This window comes from Polyodon spathula, chromosome 18, assembly GCF_017654505.1.
Source record: "Polyodon spathula isolate WHYD16114869_AA chromosome 18, ASM1765450v1, whole genome shotgun sequence".
NCBI lineage: Eukaryota > Metazoa > Chordata > Actinopteri > Acipenseriformes > Polyodontidae > Polyodon > Polyodon spathula.
In genome coordinates, this window is record NC_054551.1 from 4,535,638 (window position 1) to 4,558,410 (window position 22,773).

A 22,773-nucleotide genomic window follows, 5' to 3' on the forward strand; every position below is an offset into this window, starting at 1 on the left:
TGAAAAAATTTATTACAACCAAAACTACATAGAAAGGCTTAATTTCACTGTAAATTATTCAGCTGATACTATTTAAATACAAGGCCTTGTGCCAGGCAATACAAAAATTCTAAACATGGGGAGAAAAAAAAAAAAAAAAAAAAGATCACAGTACAGTAAATCCCACCTCTTATTTCTAGGGATAACAGTTTGCCAGTATTTAACTTCTACAACAAAATCCAGTCCTGCCAGTAATGTTATTGCCATCATAACTATACACAATGAAGATATGATTACTCAAACCACTTAAAAACTTAGGCTGGACATGAGGTACATGTTGGCTTTCGTTCAGTTAGGCTTTTTGATAACACCATGTTAAACATCTAAAGTGCTTTCATCAAACAAGTATTTATTATTACTGGAGATCAACCCAAATACCAAGCTTCGAGATTGCATGAAGATCATTATTTTTTAAAAGGTACCTCTTACATGAGACACTGACTTTAAAAATATATTTTCCAGATTTAAAAACAAAAACCAAAAGAAAGGTGTGCAACATCCCTAGGCATTTAAGAGTTGGCAACCTTTAAACACTGCAGCTCACCTTTCACTTTTGCACAGTCAATCTGGTATTTCTGTACATTATTTATAAGCCTCATTAACAAAAAAACAAACAAAACAAAAAAATCAGCTGAACAGCAATCCTACATGCAGCACGTTTTATCCACGTTATTATTTACAAGTTGTTTTTTCTTTACAATATAACGACATTATAAATGACTTGGTAAGTCTGCTCATGTGATGTGTCTTTTTCATACAGATACTTTTGGTTTTTGGTCATCCTTTTCCTTGTCCTTGCTCTTCTTGGATTTCTTTTTCTTATTCTTGTGTTTTTGGCCTTTGTTTTCGGGGTCAGATTCGTTGCCGGCGTGCTTCTTGTGTTTTTTGTGTTTCTTGTGCTTTTTGTGCTTCTTGTCCTTTTTCTTCTTCTTCTTGCTGTCCTGGCTGCCGGCAGAGCTGGCACTGCTGCTACGGCTGTGAGGCTGGCTCTCAAAGGGGCTTTGGCTGTGGCTCACACTTGCACTCCTCTGGCTCCGGGTTGGGCTCAAACTGGCGGGTAGGGGGGCTGCCACCCCCCCCTTCTCTTTAACTCGATCAGGCTTAGTATTATGGTCAGAGGCTTCACTGTCACCGTCGCTCTCGCTGTAGTCAGGCACAAAAGCAGCCTCATCAGTTTCTCTGGCCAAGTCAGAAGACAGCCGAGTAGATCGGACGAGCAGTGGCTTGTTCTTATTGTGCTCACGCTCATTTCGGCCAACAGTTCTGTGTGTGTCAGTCCTAACATCTGGGGATTCAGTCCTATGTGACTTGTAACCACCATGATCCCTTTCCTTGATGCTTCTCGTCTCTGAGGTTGCGTGTCTGTTTGAATCTTTACTAGGCATTTTGTCTGATCGATGGTCATCCACTACTGCACGCTTTGAATCGGGGGCATTTTTATAATCTGTATGTGTCTTTTTGTCCCTTCCAGGGCTGTGCTCAGTTCTCTTTGTTTCTGTTGCGACTTTCCTTGGAATATCAACATACACATCCCTATCTCTGCTCTTTTGACTTGGAGCATGTTCTTTAGTTAGGGAAGGGGAGTCCCTCCTCTTGCTGGAGTCTTTTAGTTTTTCTTCTTTACGCTTAGAGCTGGGGTAATCTCGGTTACTTCCAGCAGCTGTTGAATTGCCTTTAACTAAAGATGCTCGGGAACCAGCATTAGATTTTTCTACGGTTCTGTCTTTAGAAGAGGAGAACGAGGAGACACTTTTTTCACTCCCTTGATCACTGGTCCTCTCCAGGTTTCTTTCTTTGTCTGACTGGGAATCGGGAGCTTTCCTCTTTTCCATGGTCTCCTTGTCTACAGCTGGACGCTCTTTTTCTCTGACCTTCTCCTTTTCGCAGACCTTCTCCTTTTCGCAGACCTTCTCCTTTTCGCAGACCTTCTCCTTTTCACTTGGCACAGTAGTCTTCGAAACTTTGGATTCAGGTTGCAGTTCCTCCCCGTCAGGTTCCTTGGCCACTTTGGGTGTTTTCTCAGTCTGTGGAGAGTCCTCTTCGGTCTGTTTCATCTCACTGGAAGATTTTACTGCGACATTTTCCACAGTAGCAGATTTTCCACTTCCAGCAACCAGCGCTGACTTAGCATCATCGTCTTCTGATTCATAGTCTTCTTTCTCCCACTTTGAAAGAGGAACTTGGATCAGCACAATTTCATCTTCTGCTGGAGTTGAGCTGTCATTGTTGTATTCTTCCATGGTCTTCACCACTGTCTTTTTAATGTCCAGTTTTTCTTCTAGTCTTCTAACTGGGCTGCCTCCTGTAGAACTAGTGCTATAAACAGAGAAAGGATGGGACGTTAGAAACATTTAAAAAGGTTTACAAATTTAAAACTTCCAACACAAGTCATAATTCTTAATTACTGAAAGCACCAAACCCTTTTGGTTTGCAGCACCCCCATATTGGCCAAGCCAGTTTCAGCCTGACAAAGCTGGTATGAATACCTTGCAGCCTGTTACTAGTTTGAAAAAGGGGTCATGTTTCTAATATTTACAAAAAAATGACGATTAATTGAAACAAGTATACTGATAACAGAATACCCCTAAAGAGCTTATATTTTCATAACATATTTATATATCTAAGAGTTTGGGACACTTCACCTATAGGTTTCAATTAGCTTTTTAAAAACATTTTAAATGCTACAAAAACTGACCTGGTATAATCTACCAAGGTAGAAGCTGTTTCATCTGCAGCTTGCATTTTTCTTCGTATTTTAGTTTTCATTCTTTCTGGCCTAATCTTTTCTGCTCCATCTGTCATTTCTTCCAATGGAGCTATGCTTTCCCTGCTTAGAATCTTTCTGCCAGTCTCACGGTTGATTTTTATCTTCCTCACTGGAACAATGTTCTCTTCTTTATCCGCCTTTTCCACTACAGGCTTGGCGATTGTCTTTTCTGGATATTTCTCAGGCTCAGGTTTAGGTTTGGGCGATTGCTTTGCCACTTCTACAATTTCAATTCTAGGGGACTTAATAGAAGGCATTTCAAGATCTTTTTCTAAATGTTTTTCTTCTTTTCTTTTCCTTTTCTCTTGTTTAACCTCAGAGGTTTTTTTAGATTTCTCCTCAATTTTATCTTTCTTTGGTTTCTCCTCCTTGCTTGGGAGATTGTCGTGTTTAGATGTCTCCTTGACATACTCTTTCCTCTCCTTGGTCTTCTCCTCTTTAACCACTTTAGGGTCTTGATGGTGTTTAGCAGGTTTCTGCTGTCCTTTGCGGGACAGAGGAGCCTTGTCCTCTTTCTGGGACACGTGCTGCTTTGAAGCTTCAGTCTTCTGAGAAGAATCTTCTTTAGGTTTTTTCATTGGGGGCTCCACACGTGAAGACTTTTCATTTTCTGCATCAACCTGCTTTTCTCTGGACGGCTTGCAGGTCTTCAACAAGGAGTCTTTCTTCGGGGCATTGCTTTCTGGCTTGCGTTTTAGTTTTTCACCCTTTGCTTTCACCTTCTCCCTTGTGTCTTTCTCAGTCACAGCTTTATAGGGGACAGATGTACTTTCCATGGGTTCGTCTCTGACAGGGGTGGCATCATCTCGGCATGGAGGCATCAGTATAGAATCCCCCTTACCCTCTTCACTGCCAGTGGGCTTTCTGGAGCCATCTAGAGAACCTACAGTTGGGAACAGTTCATTCTCTTCACCTTTCCTCTTTTTCCTGTGCTTTTTGTGTTTAATACCCTTTCCATCAGCTGGAGGATTACCTGCTTCTTTTTCCTTAGATTTTCTACACTCTTTGCTGCTTCCGTGTCCTTCTTTATAGACAAACTTATCTGGATAGTTTCCAGGCACATTACGAACTCTCTGGCTCTGCCCAGATGGAGGGTATTCCTCTCTGCGACTTCGACTGTATGGTGAATTGTCCCGTCTGACCACTGGTGGGCCAAACCGTTCTGGAGTGAAATGTTCCCTATTAGATGGGGGAGGCCTAGGCCTTGGCTGATTGCCAGGGGGGGTGTAGAATTTGTTATACCACTCTCGATACTTCCTTTCCCACTCCCTGTATCTTTCCCTCTCGAAAGGGTCTCTCTGGTCCACAGAACGACCATAGCAAGCCTTGGCATCATAGGGGGGCGGCTCTCTATATCTGTTGAAGTACTCTCTGTCACCTTCAGGCTGTAGCAGTGGTGCAGGTCGTTTACTGGGAGTATGACCCTGGTGACCTGGAGATCTTGAACGGGAGCGATACCCTCTGCTGCTGCTGCCGCCAACGCCTCCTCCTCCACCACCACCACCAGCACCGCCACCTCCTCCTCCTCCTCCTCCTCCTCCTCCTCGATAAGCAGGGGACCTAGACCGGGAGCGGTGATATCCATGTGATCGCGACCTGGAGCGGTAACTACGGCTCCTGCCTCCCCCACCTCTTCTGGTGTACACTGGAGATCTGGAGTAGGAGCGAGAATGAGATCGGCTGCCAGACCTCGAGTAGGATCGAGACCGGGAGGATCGTGATCTGGATTTTGAGTAAGAGTAGGAGCTGCCACTGAACGATGATCCACTATATGGAGACTTTGATCTGTTAGGGAAATTAAAACAACAAGTAAGTGAGCTTCATTTCATAGCATTTTGTTTCATGGTTTTCAGAAGATGCAAATACAAAGGGTATGCACCCATGTGTCAATTAAATCCTACTTTCATATTTATATATTTTAACAGCTGTGCTGAAAATTAGGTTTCTGGATTTTTTTTTTTTTTTTTTTTTTTTTTCAGAAATACAGACCCAAAATTGACCCAAAAAAGAACCTCAAAGCAAAACTTGCCTTGAATAGGATCGCCTCCTTTCCTTTTGGATTTTTCTGTATTCCAGTAATTCTTTAGCAAAGTCATTGGTAAACTCATCAAGCTTAGACTTCTCCCTAGCAACGAAGCGACAGTTGGAACTATTTATTGAAAAAAACAGGGAGAGATAAAACTTGAAAGTTAAAAAAGGGACACAACTGGCACTTTATCATAAAAGTAGTATTAAAAAACAACTAAAGTACTTTAATACAAAAAAGTTGTTTGAAAATAGAGGTAAAATATTCCAGCTTACCCAAAACACATTTAATTAAATGTGAAAAAATTGCTACATGTTTTGTAACTAATTTATACAAAACATTGTATTCCTAAGCTTACTAAGGAGGGAAAAATGGACTGCAATTAAAAAATGTTATGAATGTCAACTTACTCCTCTTTCAGTCTACGCTGTTGCCTGTAGAACTCTTCCCTAGATAGTGGGGGTGCCTGTGGGATGGTAGGAATGGCACTGCCCTGTGCCACAGTAGTTACAGGGGAAACCCATTGAGCTGCAGCAGTTGTTGAGACTGGAGGGAACAATGGAGGCGGTATGGCATATCCAGCAGTAGGAGGCTGAAACAGAGGCGGGAACTGAGGAAGTGATACTCCAGGTGGAAGAGGCAAGGTGTGGGAGAGAGGAGCGAAGTGTGACGGCGGAGGCACATAAACAGGAGCCATGGATGGCAATGTAGTAGTTTGTGTTCTGAGAGGCCGGTCACTCTGTGGTCGACCTCTGTTTGATCTGTGATATAAAAAGTAAAAATGATAGTGAATTAAAATGGCGAATAACCTTCATTATTACAACCAGTTAGAAGCTACAATAACAACTCCACTCCAGGGCTTCTCATACTGGGTCCTGAGAGTCCCTGTGGCTGCTGGTTTTCATTCCAACTGAGCAATCAATTACTTAACTAGAACCTTAAATTAACTAATAATTTGCTTAATTAGACCTTTTTACTTGTTTTCAGCTGTTAAACAGTTTCAGTTCAAGTTAACTATCAAATGTTACAGCTAACTTGAAATATGCAACTGTTCAGAGCTGAAAACAAGTAAAAATATCTAAACAAATTATCAGTTCAATTAATTGTCTACTTAAGTAATTGAGAGCTCGGTTGGAATGAAAACCAGCAGCCACATGGGGTCGCCAGGACAGAGTTTGAGAATCCCTGATCTAGACAAATACCCTCAAAAACTTACGTTAAGGAATGAACAATTGTGAATATATAACTAAAAATGTAAGTGACATGTTCTAGACACACAGGCACCTCACTCACACACACGACCCTATAAAATAAGACTTGCGTTTGAGGAATTGTACAGGGAGACATTGATGCTTTCATTTAAATTTGTTAGCGCACGAGTTCCCCCGAATTAAAAGTGTCCAAAGTCAGTCTTCAAAATTGCAGAATATAGTGCTCAATGAAACCCTAATTGTGTAACAGCAGTGCACAATAAAGACAGACTGATTTGCCATGCCAGAAAAAAAAGCAGGCTATGACAGTTAAACAAGTTAATTTAATTGTAACATTGAAGAGATGGGCTTTCTTTCAGAAAACCGGTGATGGAGTCGGAAATAGCACATGATGGGTAAATTCATTGATTTGTTACACACACACACACACATATATATATATTATACACACACAATTTTCCCTTTCCAGTCCACTGTCTAACATCACCAAAAAGATGTAAAGCACAGTTCTCTAGTCGTTTTTTTTCCGGAAAAAGCCAAGAAAACTTTTCAATGGTGAATGAAACCAGGGAAAAAAAAGGGGGGGGGGGGGGGGGGGGGGCATATATTATAGCGGGTACGTAATGTCTCTATTGTGTCTGTCTTGTTACCTCCGTCGAGGAGACGTAGGTCGCGAGTTTGTTATAGTACCTGGAAAACGTCTCGAAAAACTCTACAATAGATCAGTTAGTTTATTACTGAATCTATCAAACCTTAATTCCTCAAACCACAACAGTGGTGTTGAGGGATCAGGAGAGGAGTTATCAGTATGCAAGTCTATAAAGAGGTATGTGAAATACAGCTAACAAGAGGTTGGGCTTGGTTGTAGATACAATACAGAGTGTTTTTTTGCGATTCAATGCCTTTTGAACCAGTTTTACTTTGGGGAAAAAAACAGTAAAATAAACAGTAAAATAAACAGTAAAATAAACAGTGTGTGTGAAAATAAATTGGACCTGATATGCCTGACAAGCGCTGAATAAATGGACTGCAAAGGATTAATACAAGGACGGTAAAACACGACTGACACGTCCCTGAGTATTGTATGTCTGAGTGCTGTGTGTGCGTGTTGTGGTCAGCAAGAAGTCAGACTGATGAGGGACAAGCGTTAATCCAAAGTTATATACTTTGGAGGGGGAAAAAAGGTAGGGATATTGAAATTTCATAGTGTGAAATTTCTATGTTACACAGTTCCTATCATTGAAGGTGATGTAACTAACTCAATATATTGTGCGTTGTTTGAAAAAAACAAAGCCAAAACAATCTGTTGTGCTCTTGCAAAGTTTCGCTTCACTTACATATCCCAGCCTTGTCGATTGCCTCCAGGTCGAATAGGGTTGGTTCTCATTGGATGACCTGAAAAGAAAATTAAAACACACATTAGAAAAGATGAACATTTACTATAGATTATTGTTTGTTTCTTTAAGTATACCTACAACATTCTTACCTGTTGTAGGTATAGAGTGACCAACTGAATGAGGTTGACCAAGCACAGGAACCTGGTAACCCTATAGGGGGGAGAAAAGGATTTATTATGCAACTGACATACATTTTAGCAACTTTTATCAGCCGATAACATTTAATAAAGTTTGACAAAAACAGTAATGATTAGTTTTCAAAGAACTTCTGAAGGAGTTTTGTTTAAAACTTGTGTTTTGCTTATTGAGCAAAAACTACTTAAAAAGCAAAATATTTGCTTTACCTTTGGAACAGGCATAGTTATAGATGTATCTGCAGAAATCATCACAGATGTGACAGGAGTTGCAATTTTCTCAGGATCTCTGAAACAAGAAAATGCATTTGAAATTAGTTATTTTGTCAGATTCTGAAAGTTATTTATCTTGAAGAATGGCAAGTATGAAAATGACTAGGATGTCAACACAAATGTCTACTTTAAAGATAATACAATACAAGGTTCTTGTCAATTTAGTTTCAATCCTTCTAATATTCACATGTAATTGATGCGATAAGCATAGCTGTAATATAAACATGTGGACAAATGCAGTCCTTCCTTTAAAAAACACTTACTTTACTGAAGCAGGTTCTTCATGCTTCACTTGTGGCTGTGGAGAGGGCACAGACATGGACACTTCTGAAGCAGGGCTACTGGTGACCAGATTCACCTGGACAGTTGGTGCAGCAGGTTGAACAGGGGCAGAGGTCTGTGTCTGGTGCAGCACCGGAGCCGGTATGGCAGCAGGAACGATGGGGGGAGGAACAGCAGCAGCAACAGGAGGGATATTGGCCATGAGAGGATCCTGCTGCCTGGAGGATGTCGGTCTTGCAGCTGGCTGGACAGAACGCTGCACTTGTGGTCTGGACTGGCCCTGCATCGGTGCAGTTTGCAGAGCCTGTCCCTTACGAAGCCTTTTGGAGTAGCCAGTTTCATTTTTAAAATTGTTTACAGCCTTAAAAAAGGAGGAGAAAAAATATTACATCATGTTCATTAAATGTTAAATTGCATAAAGCAAAATTGTAGCATACTTGTGGGTAAAGAGAAAAAAAAATATTTGCCCCTTCCAAGATAAAACTAGAATTTAGCAACACAATTTTTATAGTCACCATAGAAGCTGAAAAATTGAAAAATTACCTGTCTTAAAAATTTATTGGCAATCAAGCAATCAGGTGAAACATCTGTCTGATTGCATGTAGGACACATATGTTCATCTGACTCTAGAAGAAATGTTCTAATACCTGCAGATGAAATAAATTGTTAATTACTATAAGAAAAAAATAACCTATAAAATGCAGCTTTTAAAACAACACATCACAAACTTTCAAGATTCAAGATTTCTCTATTGTACATTTAAAGCAATAAGTTAACAATCTATGTGGGTCTTTTTCAATCTTAACTCACTCAATTTTTACAGCAAGTGACAGCCCAGACTTTCTATACTTGCTATTTTAAACACTTCAAACTTCAAACACACTTACAATCATCACAGTAACTGTTTCCACAGCATGGAATTACAACTGCATCATTCATGATATCCTTGCAAATCAGACACAGCAGCTCATCAGGGACAGGGTCCTCCTCCTCAGAAGATGAAGACTGCTCCTGTGGTAGAAAAGGTGGCTTCTCCTTTTTTCCGATTGCATACGCCTCGCTGGAATTAAAATGAAAAAGTGCTATTTTGCTCGGTGAACACTAAAATAGTCAGCAGTAAAAAACAGCACATACCTCACAAAAGAAACAATACAATTTGTCACTCATCCCTTGTTGGGGCCATTTCCATAAGTACTAACTAAATATGTGTTTTTAATTATTATAGTATATAGTTGGCAAGAAATAGTTTTTGCTCAAATAATCCAGCGCGGATACCTTCTTTGAAAATACTCACGCATCAATAGTTGGAATAGCGTATTTTCCAGTGTTTGTAAGCATGGCTCCTTTCATATTCGGGTCATCAACCTCCATCATGAAGCTTCGAGGAATACCAGTGCTCTTTTTTATCCTTGGACCTGCTTCAAAAGTTTTGTCCTTAAAAAAATACATAATCTTTTAGATGTTTGCTTGAAGTACATTACCTAAATGCCACCAGAATACACTGAAGATGTATTAAGTACGATATATATTTAATCTTAAGAAACTAACCCAATTTATACTTAGTAGGGATCTTTGTGTCTTATTCATAACATGAATGTCAACATTGTCCGATTTTAACAATTGATTGACACCTTCATCCCCCCCCCCAGAAAAAAAATGTACCTACCCCATTGGTTGGGCAGTTTTTAATATAGTGTCCAGTTTTCTCACAGCGAAAGCAAGTGTAATTCGGTGGTGGCGGCCCAAAAAGTTTCTTCATGTAACTACAGAAGAAAAAGTTAACGTTAAAATTGTATTTTCAATATTATCTTTTTACTCTCTACAAAAAAAAAAAAAAAAATTGTTTAGAAGGTTTTTAATACTTACTGAACTGGATCATAATCATGGCTGGACTGCGACATCATAGCTCTAATTTTATCGTCTTCGGAGGCATTAGCTTCTGCCAAATTGGCGGTCTGTTCAATAGGCAATTTTTTGACACACAAATTAGGGGTGGAGTACTACAGACTCCATGCATTCGAACTTTCAGTAGTGCACACAACACATCCTGTAAAGAGCAACAGTCTGTATCCGTCTACACAACTAGAAAAATGTTTCAATGCTGAATACTACCTGATCGGAGATGAAACGGGGAGTTCCTTTAGCCTTCAACCTTGCAATGGTTTTGACTAGCTAATTGTGTACCGACTATTTACAAAATAACGAATCCATTAGGCCCTGTTCATCTCCGGTATAAAATGTACTCTCTCCCCTCAAAATGGCTAACAATTGTGTTATACTGTATTGTGTGAAATTTAGTTTTAACAAATTACATTTTCCATTCTGCAATAAATATGTACCGGTGCATTATTACATAGAAAATGTAACCTTAAATGCTAATTTTAAAACAAAGAAAACACTGCTGGATCTATCAAAGTTAAAAGTTATAGTTGGGAGATGCTAAAACAGAAAGTTACTGTTCAGCATTGATGGTAAACACACTATGCACAATAAAACCTGCATCTACCTGGAAAACTGCAAAAATGTAGTCTCAAGGTCTACAAACGAAGACTACAGCTGCATAGCAGTTTATGCCATTGTAGGCTTACCAAACTATTAATTATTCAGTGCCAAGAACTGAGCTTAGAACATTGTAAAGCCTGAAATGGCTTCAACTGCTTTCAAAACAGAGCTTTGAATTCCTGTTAGAGTAAAAAATGTATAGATATGCCCAGGGTCTAAGAAAAAAAACAATCCCCACATTCATAAGCTCAACCAAACAATTAACACTTTCACTTGAATCACAACTCATTTCTACACTCATTCATACAACACGCTGCCTGTTTAAACAGTTTATTTTGCAGACCTAACATACAATGTTATGATCACAATAAAAAAGTCTCCGTTTACAAATGACAATTCCTTAAGAAAAAAAAATCCATCAATCCATTATTTGACACATTGTCACTCCAGTTGACAGTTACAATGACCAACTACAATCACAAATTGATTTGTCTGAACCCAGTTTGAGCACAAATTATAATTTAAAAAAAAAAAAAAAAAAAAAAACCACACACATTTGTAACAAATAAACCCAGTTCTTTATGTTAGCAAACCTCGAAATATTAACCAAAAGGTTCTATTTGAAATTCACCTCAAAGGGAATTACCAAATAATGATAATACAGAAGCAGGCCTTACATATTTTCCATAATTAGCCCAGTCTAAGGTTAGACTATAAACAGTACATGGCTATGGCAATACTGGTTACACAGCAGATATTTTAGTAGAATTCAGAGTCACTAATATTTAGTAGCTAGGTTTAATTACTGCTCTGTAATATGAAACCACCGATTTATATTAAAGAGGAACTTCTCTTATAAATTACTTTTAAATAAAAATAAATGGCATTATTATTTTTCACTTTATACTTTAGAATATGTGTTCGAACAAATCCCAAGCATACAAACTCAGATGGCTGATTAAATGCCACACAACATACACATTTACATGGCATAATAGAATGAACAGATACAAAGTATACAGGTTGTAAATACTGTACAAAAAATGCAGATCTTTTGCAGTTTTGAAATCACAGAAGTCCATTGGTATAAGCCATGGAACAAGGGTACAGCAGATTCTTCATTAAAATTTTTTTTAAAAACCGTAATCAATGGGGAAAAAAAGCAAGGAGGAATAACGAAACGAAAGCCAATTTTCTGGGATGCGGTAACGGATTTCTTCATGGTGTCTTGAAGACGTACCCGCATTGCATTAACATGGCAAGACTCTCAAGTTACTCCCCTTCCATCATCACCACAGTACCGACTCTTTACAGGATTATACATGCATACGTTTCACACAAACTTCACTAACATTATCACATTCTACTTGCATCATTAAGGTTCAGAACAATACAAAAGGAGTGAATTATAAAATTGTTAATAAAAATGCAAACATTCATTAAAAAAAAAATACAATGAACCTTTAAATAAAACAAAGAAAAAAAAATAAATAAAAGCTTTGAGTGAATAATTCAAGAAAAAAAAAAAAAATATATATATATATATATATATATACCTTCGATAGCTGGGCCAGTGTAATAGAAGCAGCAGAATCATCAATCTGTTCATGGAAAATTAAAAAAAAACACTTCAATTTAATACTACGATGAGGCACACCAACACAAATTGACCTTTGTAATGCTTGATGACTTTAAACCTGTATCAGCACAAAACTAAATCAATATGTCCAACAATCCAGTCCCTTAACTAGTCTTTGCTATTTATTGGTGGACCCTGCATCGTAAGATTAATCTTGAGAAGTACATTACTGACATATACTCGATGCATAACAAGCTGTACAAGAAAAAAATAAAATAAAAATTCTTCTGGGCTCACAGCCTGGTGCCATTTTAACCACAGGGGCATGGACATGGTTTGATTTCTAGTGACTTTTCACAGTATTTGTGTACAACTGAGGATTACACCAGTCACTGTTTTGCGTGTAGCGAAAACTAAGGCTTGCCTCATTTTTTTGGACTGGCCCCTACACCTGCTTGCAAGATAACTATGTATTATATTCAGAATTGATCAATTGCGGGGCTCCTGAGTGGGGCATCCAGTAAAGGCACTCCACATGGAGTAAAAGATGCGCCCTATAGCCTGGAGATCACCGGTCGTGGACTGAGTTCCCAGGGGGCGACGCACAATTGGCCACACGCCACCCGGGTGGGGAGGGCTTAGGTCGGCCAGGGTGTCCTCCACCCCACACCAGCGACCCCTGTAGACCGGCCGGACGCCTGCCTGAGAGGTCCTCCGATGCTGGAGCTCTGAAGGTAGCTGCACAGTGGGCTGACAGCACACGTTTCGGAAGAAGCGTGTGCTCATCTTGGTCCCTCCCGAGTCAGCGCAGGGGTTGCAGTGGTGAGCCACACTTAAAATTGGGCATTTCAAATTGGGGAGAAAAATGATGTTTTAAAAACAAACAAAAAAAAAAAAAAAAAAACACAACAATTGGCAATTCCAAATTTAAAAAGATTCGATAAATTGCAAGGGGATTCAATTAAAATCTGAAGTGTCTTAAAATCCAGCCTTGATTACATTTTGTTCTTGTTTTGTTTAGCGATCCGCAATTCAGGAACAATTAGATATTAAAATTTACAGGCTACTGCTGTATAATGGGCGCTCCATTATAACAAATACAACATTATAACAATGAAAATGTGTCAAATGCTATACTAGAACAGAGTGGGTTTGGCACTGATTCAACACCAACCCAGACAACAATGTGTAAAACAATATCTTAAGTAAATGTGTTAATCTTTAACTTTTGGAGGGGTACAACAGGTTCCCAACTCCTGGTGTTGAGAATTCTAGAGCAGGAAGTAGTCTGGGAGCTACATTTTGGTACCTAATGTGTACATAGTTCTATATATTAAAGAAATGTAATATTTTAAACTATACAAAATAGCTTGGGAACTATGAACAACAAGACTTAATTTTCGCGATTAACATAAAGATCTTTAAAATAAATAGTACATGGCTATTTACTAAACCGGTACTGTTATCTTAGCTGGGTGTCAAATTTAGAGTAATTCTGTATTTATTTACTTGTTCTTCAATTCAAAAGAGCTCTCTTAGTCAACATTTCTGTTGAAAGTAAACTTTATATTGTCTAATCTTATACATTGTTAAAATAATTATACTACAAATAATAATAAATATATATCTGCTTTTAGGCATCAGTAAATTAGGGATTTCTCAATAAAGCACCCAATCTCATACATAGTCTTCTCCTAAAATCTAGAATTTCTGAGCAGAAGCTTTTATTTGTGTATAAAGGATAAAGTTATCCGTTGAAAGGACATGACATTGCTTAAAATAATTTGTGGAAGCTATGCTTCATCACGTTCATAACTGGGATATACTAACCCTAATGTGCAGAGGCTTACTGGTCTGGTGACCAATAGTGAAGACTGGCCTGAAGACCAACAATAAATGAAGGCAACTTGTAGTACAGGGAACACACAAGGTCTTTACAGTTCATATGATGTAAATATTTTATTAACAAAATAATAAACTCTGTTTCTTACACAGCATAAAAACTGTCACTTGTATATCAGTTTAGCTCATTGTGTTACAACTACCTTATTTGCAAATATGCTGCTGCACTTGGGTTTAAATAGCATTGAAAATTCCTTTTGAGAAATACGTTTTCCAAAGCAATTTCAGTTCTGAGCAGAAATTGTATTTTATCCCTCAATCCCTTCCAGTGGAAAATACATTGTCTGGGCTATGTCACTTTTAACATTTGAAGAGCTAAGGCTCAAACAATTGGCGGGTTAATACTACTACACAAGTATACGTAGAAAATGATGGTTTTTAAAAACTACTGAATTTCCAAAAACAAAACAAAAAAAACATTTAGTAAGGCATAATTTGATATAACTCTACCCTTAGGAACTAACCAAATGGGTGCGCGTTAAGGCCTTACAACAAGTATCGTGCAAAAGGAACGAATGCACGTTTGCAGCCCAAGATTTATTAACTTAGCTGTTTGAGCCTTGGCTGTGACAACATACATTATATACTGCAAGCAGTCAAACAATTAAGAATAAACATGCAGGTGTGCCTTATCAGTTCCAGAACTTTGTAACAATATCTTGAAAATCGGAAGCTGTGTGACAATGTAAAATAAGATGACACAAACTTTTTTTTATTATTAGAAAACAAAAACCACACAACAGCTTTTACAGATGCAATACTTAAGACAGACAAGTTTTGAACATGCCATCATGTCCACCAACTTAATTGCCACATGATCTGAATGATCATACATGTACAACGGAGAGTTATATAGGAATATTTATCTAATTTTCAATATGAAATACAGTGCATTACCCTGCACAAATACCAATCTTCACACAGAAAAAAATGTGCAAATATGGAAATTAAAATGTTTTTTTTTTTTTTTACTTCCACAATACATTGTGTTACAACATATACTATCGCCAGAAGTTTACTACTTCACAGTATAGTTTAAAAATAAAATAAGCTTTTTATAAACATTAAGCACTTAAATATATATATTTTATAAATAGTTTAAAAAGAAAGAAATTGTGAGATTGTGTGTTTTTTTTTTTTTTTTTTTTTTTTTTTTTTTTTTTTACATACGGCTTTTGAGGATCCACCTGAAGATTCAGTACGATCACTGGAAAAACAAAAAAAGAAAACCGTTAACATGTGCATGTCAACTATAAGAAGCTATTTTTGAGTAAAAAATGTATTACTAGATACACCACTCAGGATAAAAGGCATTATATAGAAATAATCATCTTCAGTCTTTTTCAATCAACTGCAGAATGAAGGCCTCCCCAAGACTCTTCCACAAAAGCCTGTCTGCTGCATCTCTCACCAATGTTTACAACAAAATAAATATAATATATATATATATCTATATATATATATATATCATATATATTATGTGTGTGTATATATGTGGTGTCACACACATATATATATAAAATGATAGTTCCTTTTTTAAAAGCATCGCCCCACATCTTATTTTGGTCTGTTGCTCACGTCCCTTTCCAGTGCCATCTGCTTTATAGTTTTGTACTTTCACAGATGTTCTTTAAAATTTAAGAAAGCATACTATAAATGAGTCAAAAACTAAAACAGAGGACCGAAGGGCTACTAAATCAATTAAATTAAACACTTAACCTGCACTACTATTTCCCCTTAGCATAAGATTGTAAAAATACATATAACTTTGACCTCAACTGAAGTGAAATCATACTTACATGACATATGTTTTGCTAGTTGTCTTAACTCCTCCAATAGGAATCCTTCGAATAATGACAGAAGAATTTTTGGGAATAAGGGCACCATCATCAGTGTACTCTGTAAAGGTAAAAGAAAATGAATGTTTAGTAGTTTCTCACATTGTACCACAATACCAAGCCTAAAACATATTAAATAGTTCCAGTGCAGAAAAGCACATGTAGGGATCGGCAGGCTGACTGTTAGCAATTACAGCGTTGAGCAAAAAATCTTGAAAAAGAACATCAGCTATGTTTCCATCAACAAGACTAACCAATTTCTAGAGAACTTGCAAAATGTTGCAAAAACATATGTAAATCTTATCACAAAAAACAGGCTTCTAGCGAGAAAAGAGCTATACATAACGACACCACATGTTTAAAAAAGTTAACGCATAAATGTTCTTGATCTAAAAAGAAAAAATGAGATGAATTTCCATCAATTTTTTTAATATTAGCTTGCTAGACTAGCGTATAAACTCTAGCAAATAACCAACTTCACTGAGCATTCTAGTTATATAACGTAGAGCTAGCCTGAAAATGGCCAAGGAACGATGATTTTTCAAGAATTAACTGAAATGGGACAAATGTTGAGATATAGATGGATAGATAGATATCTCTATCCAAACATGTGTTGCGCTGACCCAACAGGGAATTACCATTGAATAATTTCATATTTTTATGCTGTATTGTGCCCCTCAAATGTAATTTAATTATAATACTACTAATAATATTAATAATACAGACAGAATGGCAGTCCAGTATCAGATACCCTCCAGAGACAGCTGCACCAAAACCTAAAAAGTTATTTCAATAATGCTTGGGAAAATTAATATTGTTTTTGAATGGTCCAGGGATAGTAGCATAGAATGCATGAGGTGTGGTCAGGTAATTAAGTAATTAAAATCTACAGTGGCCAGAGATCATGCGGAGAACTGGTGTAAGATGTTGAAAATATTAAAAATGTCTGCAGCAGAAAAGGAAATGCTTGTAATTGAAGCGAAAGAGGGTCAGGTGTACGCGGCACTTGAAACTTGGACCAAAGACGCACAGAATGATCGGAGCACAAGGAGGTTAAGTGACTTGCTCAGGGTCACACAGTAAGTGAGCTGGGATTTGAACCACTGGCTGAACCAGCCTCTTGTTGGTGGGACTTTGTAAACAATCTTGTGGTTTCATGCAGTCTAGTTTGCTTATATTTTCCAAAGGTAACTAGCTGTACCAGTATATCCAGCACTTCACTTTAAGCAAACTTTTCTGTTTTGATTTATAAATATATAAAAAATGTTTTTGCTCAAAAGAGCCAACTTCCCTACATATAACAAGTCCCACAAAAAATAGCTAGAAAACACGGATATGAATAACTTGGCAGGGTTTCCTGGCCATCTTCCCTACAAAACACTTTTGTAAAACTCATCTTAACACTAAAATTAATGGTTTCTCCTGCTTGGCTCAAAACTTTTTCTAATACCATCCCAGCAAACAAGCTGGCATTTTCCCACAAAAAAAAGAAAAAAAATCAGAAAATACAAATAGAAAAAAAACATATTACCCATGCTCTAGCAGACAAAAGCTAGAAAACAGTGATTAGAGTAACTTGTGTTCATTGGCATGACAGAAACTAGACATTGCCATCTAGCGTACAGGGGATTTATTGCAGGCAATCATCCCTCGATCTTCCATTTAGTACGACATCACTTACCGTACAGGATACATTTTTATCAACCCGTATCGTGCGGAATTTATTTTATTTTTCGTTCGCATGAATTAACCAAAATGTGCATGTTTCCATCGCAGCTATCGAGTTGTTTTTTATTTACACGCATGCGTTTTAGCGCATAAAAAAGTTTAATGAAAACATTGCTGTAGTCTTTCCTGTGAACACTGAACTATTACTAGTCGGAACTTGGCCAATATTTTCTCCGTTTCTCAAAACAACTGTCAACAATTAGTTACTAAGCATTTCTTACATACAACCCGATTGGCCATGGCTACTAGGAACATGAATTTATTCGATAAATACAACTGGATAAATACAATTTAGTTTCGGCAGTATAATATTTAGACTAGGCCATAGAAATAGCGTTGCACAAAAACTCGAGTTAATATCTAATTAACGTCAACTTTTGTTTAATATCGCTACTGATACATTTCTTTGTCTAGTTATGGGAGCAGTTACTAGCAGCAGACAATGCCAAGCCATTGTTCACGACTCGAGTTCTTCTAATTCACGGCAAAAGCTTGCGATCGTTTGGTCTTGCAACGTTTTATGATTACAGTTCAAATTCAACTCAAAAATAAATCGTTTGGTTCTGTTAGAACAAAATGTCTAAAATAAACGCAGCACAACCACTTTCGAAATGTATCTCCGCAGTGTTATTAGCCCGACGTTGCATTAAATTTAAAAGACCAAATTCAAAGCAGATGTACTCATCCAACTAACTGTATTCTTCCAGTGGCTATTGTAACACAACATGGTTAACAAAAACTGCATTTGTAACAATCAATGATCAACCAATAATACATTGCCTTATTAATTTATTACCTTCTTCAGTCTGCGCATTGGTAATCTGAAGATCGCAATCCACCGCCTTCAGCCTCTCCCTTCCCATGATCTGCTTTTTCAGGTCACATAACGTGATGTTGAGGCCATCAAAAGTGACCGTGTCATAGTTCAGTTTAGAGGAAAATTTATAATGTACACAGGACATTTTATGAGATTACACAAGGTCTAACAAATGAAAACAAAAGGATGCACAATCAATTGTGTATTAAAATGTTAAACATCTATCTAGGCATTTTATATATGTTCGATTACGATTTGACCAAAAAAAAAAAAAAAAAAAAACCTAGAACCTTTAAATTCAGTTCAGGATTGAATTTTGTAAGAATATACGGAACAGAACGGTAAATCGAATCTAATCTGATTCAACAACACCGGCATAAAGGTCATCAGTTAACTGGTGAAAATTAATCAAACAGGTTCTTTAGAAGTCCATCACTTAAACAATTGGGCGCTGACGTCCTCTCAAGCAAATGTCCAAAACGTGAACTTTCTTCGGCGACAATTGGTAATAAAGACCATACAACTGAAGAAATAGTCACTGGAGTTGAGGCCCACTGGCCCTTTCTCAGTCCACGATACCGGGGACCAACGATTTCAAAAGTCTCTTCTTTGTTGAGGGTTCATTTTTAGTCCAAATAACGACAAAAATATTTTATCCAGAAACAAATATAGCCAACAAAAACGAAATACCCTTTCCCCGACAATCAGCAAAAATAAAACGAAAAGATCAGAAATCTATATTCTAAGCAAAGCGACGCCTAAAATGGCCTCCCTTTCTGTCCACCAAAACAAAAGCGGCCCGGGGAGCTCGGGGTGACAATACAAATAGTGCTCTCATATCCAGACATTAATGCCCTTTAAACCGACCCCCTTTGCAAAATCTGAAGAACCGTCATTTTAAATCATCTACTTGTTGTTTATCTGGAACTTTTCAATTGCAATAAATAAAACACAACACTTCTTCCGCACGCTCACAGTCACTATGGTGCTGTCCCAGTCGAGACACGGGTTTTCCACGATGAAACGCAGGGGGCACGTAACACTGCGTCATAATATAAACGCACACACGTAAGAATCACAGCTAGATGTGCGTCGGAACACGCTGTATTTTCCCACATTTGTGGTCAAAATAGTTGCTTTTGCGTTTTGTTCTGAGCAAACCTTTTAAAAGCAGTGTTTTATTTGCTTTCTGTTTTGATACTATTTATTTTATGTATTGTATTGTTTCATTCAATTATTAACCACACAAAATATAAAGGTCATTGCACATGTATATATATATATATATATATATATATATTTAATATATATATATATATAAATATACCATACTTATTACAAGAGCAATTGAAACAACTGTGTCCCTTTTTGTGAGCAAACTTTATTACATAATACATGTACAAAAGAAAGAGTGGGTTGTATTTATTATTATTATTATTATTATTATTATTATTATTATTATTATTATTATTATTATTATTATCACTACAGTGGAGTAAAATACTGTTGTACACTTTAAGTATGATATCCTTATTTGATATAGAGTCAGTTATGTTCATGCACTGCTAAGCTCAATGTATGAAGGCTACTGTACAAAAGTGTAACACTAAATAAAACAAAAAAACAAAACAAAACACAAAAAAAAAAAAAAAAAAAAAAAACGTATTACGTGAGAAGGCATTGCATGGAATTCAGCGGGTTCCAGTTTTGGGTCTGAGTCTCTGATACATTTTGGACTGTACCTGAATCTGCCCCAGAACAAAACAGGTGCTTCTCCCACTCTGTGACGTCATCGCGAATGGAGATTTGTGTAAACTCGACCTTTCCCGGATTCCAAGATGGCGTTGCAGAGAGCTGAGGTGGGTTTTGCTTGCAAAGTTTGCGCTCTATTCTAGCTGTTCTGGCCCAACAGAAATTACACCGCACGATACATTGTATCAGGAGATAGTAGAGGAAGGTTTGTGGATATTTAACTGGCAGTATGAAGTGTGCACACATAGCTGTTAATTGCTAAATGCATTGAGACCGCAGATTGCAAAACGTAGTTTACGCTGAGGCGATTGTGCACGCGCTTGGAACCTCTGGGTACGCGTGTGCACGCGAGCATCAGTCTTGTCTTTGTGCAAACTTACAGAACGTACACAAGTACTGTTTCTGTGATTTTATTTTATTTTTTTGTTCATTGTATTCTTTAATATAATACACTTCCCTTGTTTTTCTTAAATGGCTTAGTGTTTGTGTTTGAACTTTGTACTGTTTTAATTTTGTTTGTGTGCAGCCTCTGTGGTTGAAGGAAATTGGATCTACAAACATATAGTGCTGTTGTAATTATAATGCTTCAGGCTACACACTGTAGAACATTGACAGCTGTCAACATGGAAGAATGGATACCATAGTGAATGGACAACACTATTATTAACAATCCCTGCAGCCTTGTATTGCACACGAATCCCTAGTAAAGAGAAGCTATTCAGTACAGAAAACTACTAAACAACTTTTTGGGTTTGTGGTTCTGATATTGCATTTTAACATGGCATTTGCTATAACTTTTTCTTTACTATTATTTGACCACTGATGTGTGTGTGTCTCTCTCGCTCTCTCTCTCTCTCTCTGTATTATAGTGTTTTTATTTGTGTGCACACATAACAGTACTGAAGTTTCCATCAGCCATATGTACACATTTAGTATTCGCATGATGCTGTTGGACTGCAGTGATAGAAATAAGGCTCCCGTTGCATTGCAATGTGGGCCATTCCATGTTTTATTATGAGCTTACTTGGACTCTGTATAGCATACATTGGTGACGCAATGGGAGTTTTATATTATCCCTGCTCTCTCTTTGTGTGTCCACGTCTTGTGGTCTCCTGATTGATTCCTGTTGCGTCTGTGCTAGTCCTAAGATATGGGTGAGCGAAGGCCCGAAGAATTGTGTGCCCAGGCATGTGAGCATCTGTGTTGCCAAGAATACCAGCTAGCCCTGCTCTGCTGTGATGAGGCAGTGGCTGCGTTGCCCAACATCTCAGCATTCCCCACCTCCACCCTTTCAGATGAGGCTATCTGGCTTCAGGCATCGCTCTACAGGATCTCCGCTCTCCTTCAGCTGGTAACTTCATCCATAACTTTGAATACAAGATCGTTAACTCCAAAGTGTAAACTTGTAAAAGTTTGTCTGTAGTGAAGGACGGAATTAGCTTAAATGTATGTCTGTCACTTCTCTAACTGGTATTTGCAACAGAGTGTTTATTTTTTATTTTTTTCTAAATGCGAAGCATGGCAAAACAAAAAGGCACCTTTTGCCTCATTTAACTTTGGTAAACAATATTATGAATTGTTTCAAACAACTTCCTGCTGTTTTTTGTAGGCTAGATATTCAGCATTGTAAGGAGGTTTATTGAGTGGCTGTTATGTATGTTAACAGTAATCTCTGAAATAAAGGCTTGCCACAGTGTGTTGCATACTGTGGAGTCTTGAAAAGCAGCATTTATATCAAGTCTTTGCTTCATCTATTCCAGAAAAAGTATAGTGAAGCTGAAGAAGACTGTAAAAGTGGTAAGTTCTGTAATCTACAGTACTGTATAAAACTGTATGGGGATGTTTGTGTGGAAAGCTGCCTCCTGAGGGTCAGAAAAGTGGCCAGAAGGTGGCAAGAATATTTAGAAACTGAAGGTACTGTAATCTCTGGCAGTTCCTTACCTGAGGGTCATATTAATGCTTAATGACATAATGCTTAATGTTTTGATCTGCTGTTAACTGCTAAGCAGGGAAGAATAGGTCTTACAAAAACAACTTGTTAGAAATTCAGTATTTATACCAAGATAGGACTTCACTTTATACATATAGTCAGTGATTTTGAATGACTATTTGTAATCCAGCTTTAATTCACTGAACTACAGTGTTTTCTTTTACCCTTGCTGTTTGCAGTTTTATGCATTCATGAGGTCCTTGGTGACGGTTTGCTGCGAGATGTGTTGGTGACTATGTTGTTGGAAGGGAGATTGAAGGCGGTGTATCATGCATTGTACAACTGTGAAGGTGTAGACTGTGTGGTAAGTCTGCAAGGGCTCTTTCATGGATGTATGGTCACAGTAGGGCCTTCCCTGGAAATGTAATAAGGTGGTTATCTGCTCTTTTCTATATCCCCTTGGGCCACACTTTTTTAATTACAGAAATATTTAAACTCTATGGAGTTCGATAAGTTGCCATGGCATAACTTGGAAAGAAACATACATGCATTATAAAATAGATACATAGATAGGAAACTTAACCTGGTGCAATTGT

At 37.6% G+C, this 22,773-nt stretch overlaps 2 protein-coding genes across 3 annotated transcripts in view; one reads left to right on the forward strand and one right to left on the reverse strand.

The window, feature by feature from the left end:
- LOC121330461 (E3 ubiquitin-protein ligase RBBP6-like) lies at positions 1-19,506 on the reverse strand. 2 transcript variants are annotated; one of them, XM_041276993.1, is made up of 17 exons: positions 18,475-19,506; positions 15,912-16,011; positions 15,283-15,319; positions 12,188-12,232; positions 9,996-10,084; positions 9,796-9,892; positions 9,424-9,563; positions 9,017-9,189; positions 8,673-8,776; positions 8,111-8,490; positions 7,785-7,863; positions 7,530-7,590; positions 7,381-7,438; positions 5,243-5,593; positions 4,836-4,931; positions 2,735-4,591; positions 1-2,355 (listed from the first exon to the last, which is right to left on the reverse strand). In XM_041276993.1, the coding sequence occupies exons 1-17, from the start codon at positions 18,638-18,640 to the stop codon at positions 792-794; spliced, it is 5,397 nt and encodes a 1,798-aa protein (XP_041132927.1). In that variant the 5' UTR covers positions 18,641-19,506; the 3' UTR covers positions 1-791. The 2 variants fall into 2 exon arrangements, with proteins under 2 accessions (XP_041132927.1, XP_041132926.1); XM_041276992.1 differs by having other exon boundaries at positions 4,836-4,955.
- A 777-nt stretch (positions 19,507-20,283) lies between these two features.
- The window catches only part of LOC121330460 (probable helicase with zinc finger domain), a 43,161-nt gene continuing 40,671 nt past the window's right edge, over positions 20,284-22,773 (forward strand). Inside the window, exons 1-4 of the mRNA XM_041276991.1 lie at positions 20,284-20,354; positions 21,389-21,598; positions 22,008-22,044; positions 22,417-22,541. Of these exons, the coding sequence (XP_041132925.1) occupies positions 21,398-21,598; positions 22,008-22,044; positions 22,417-22,541 (363 nt within the window). The 5' untranslated portion in view covers positions 20,284-20,354; positions 21,389-21,397. The remainder of the gene's footprint in view (positions 20,355-21,388; positions 21,599-22,007; positions 22,045-22,416; positions 22,542-22,773) is intronic.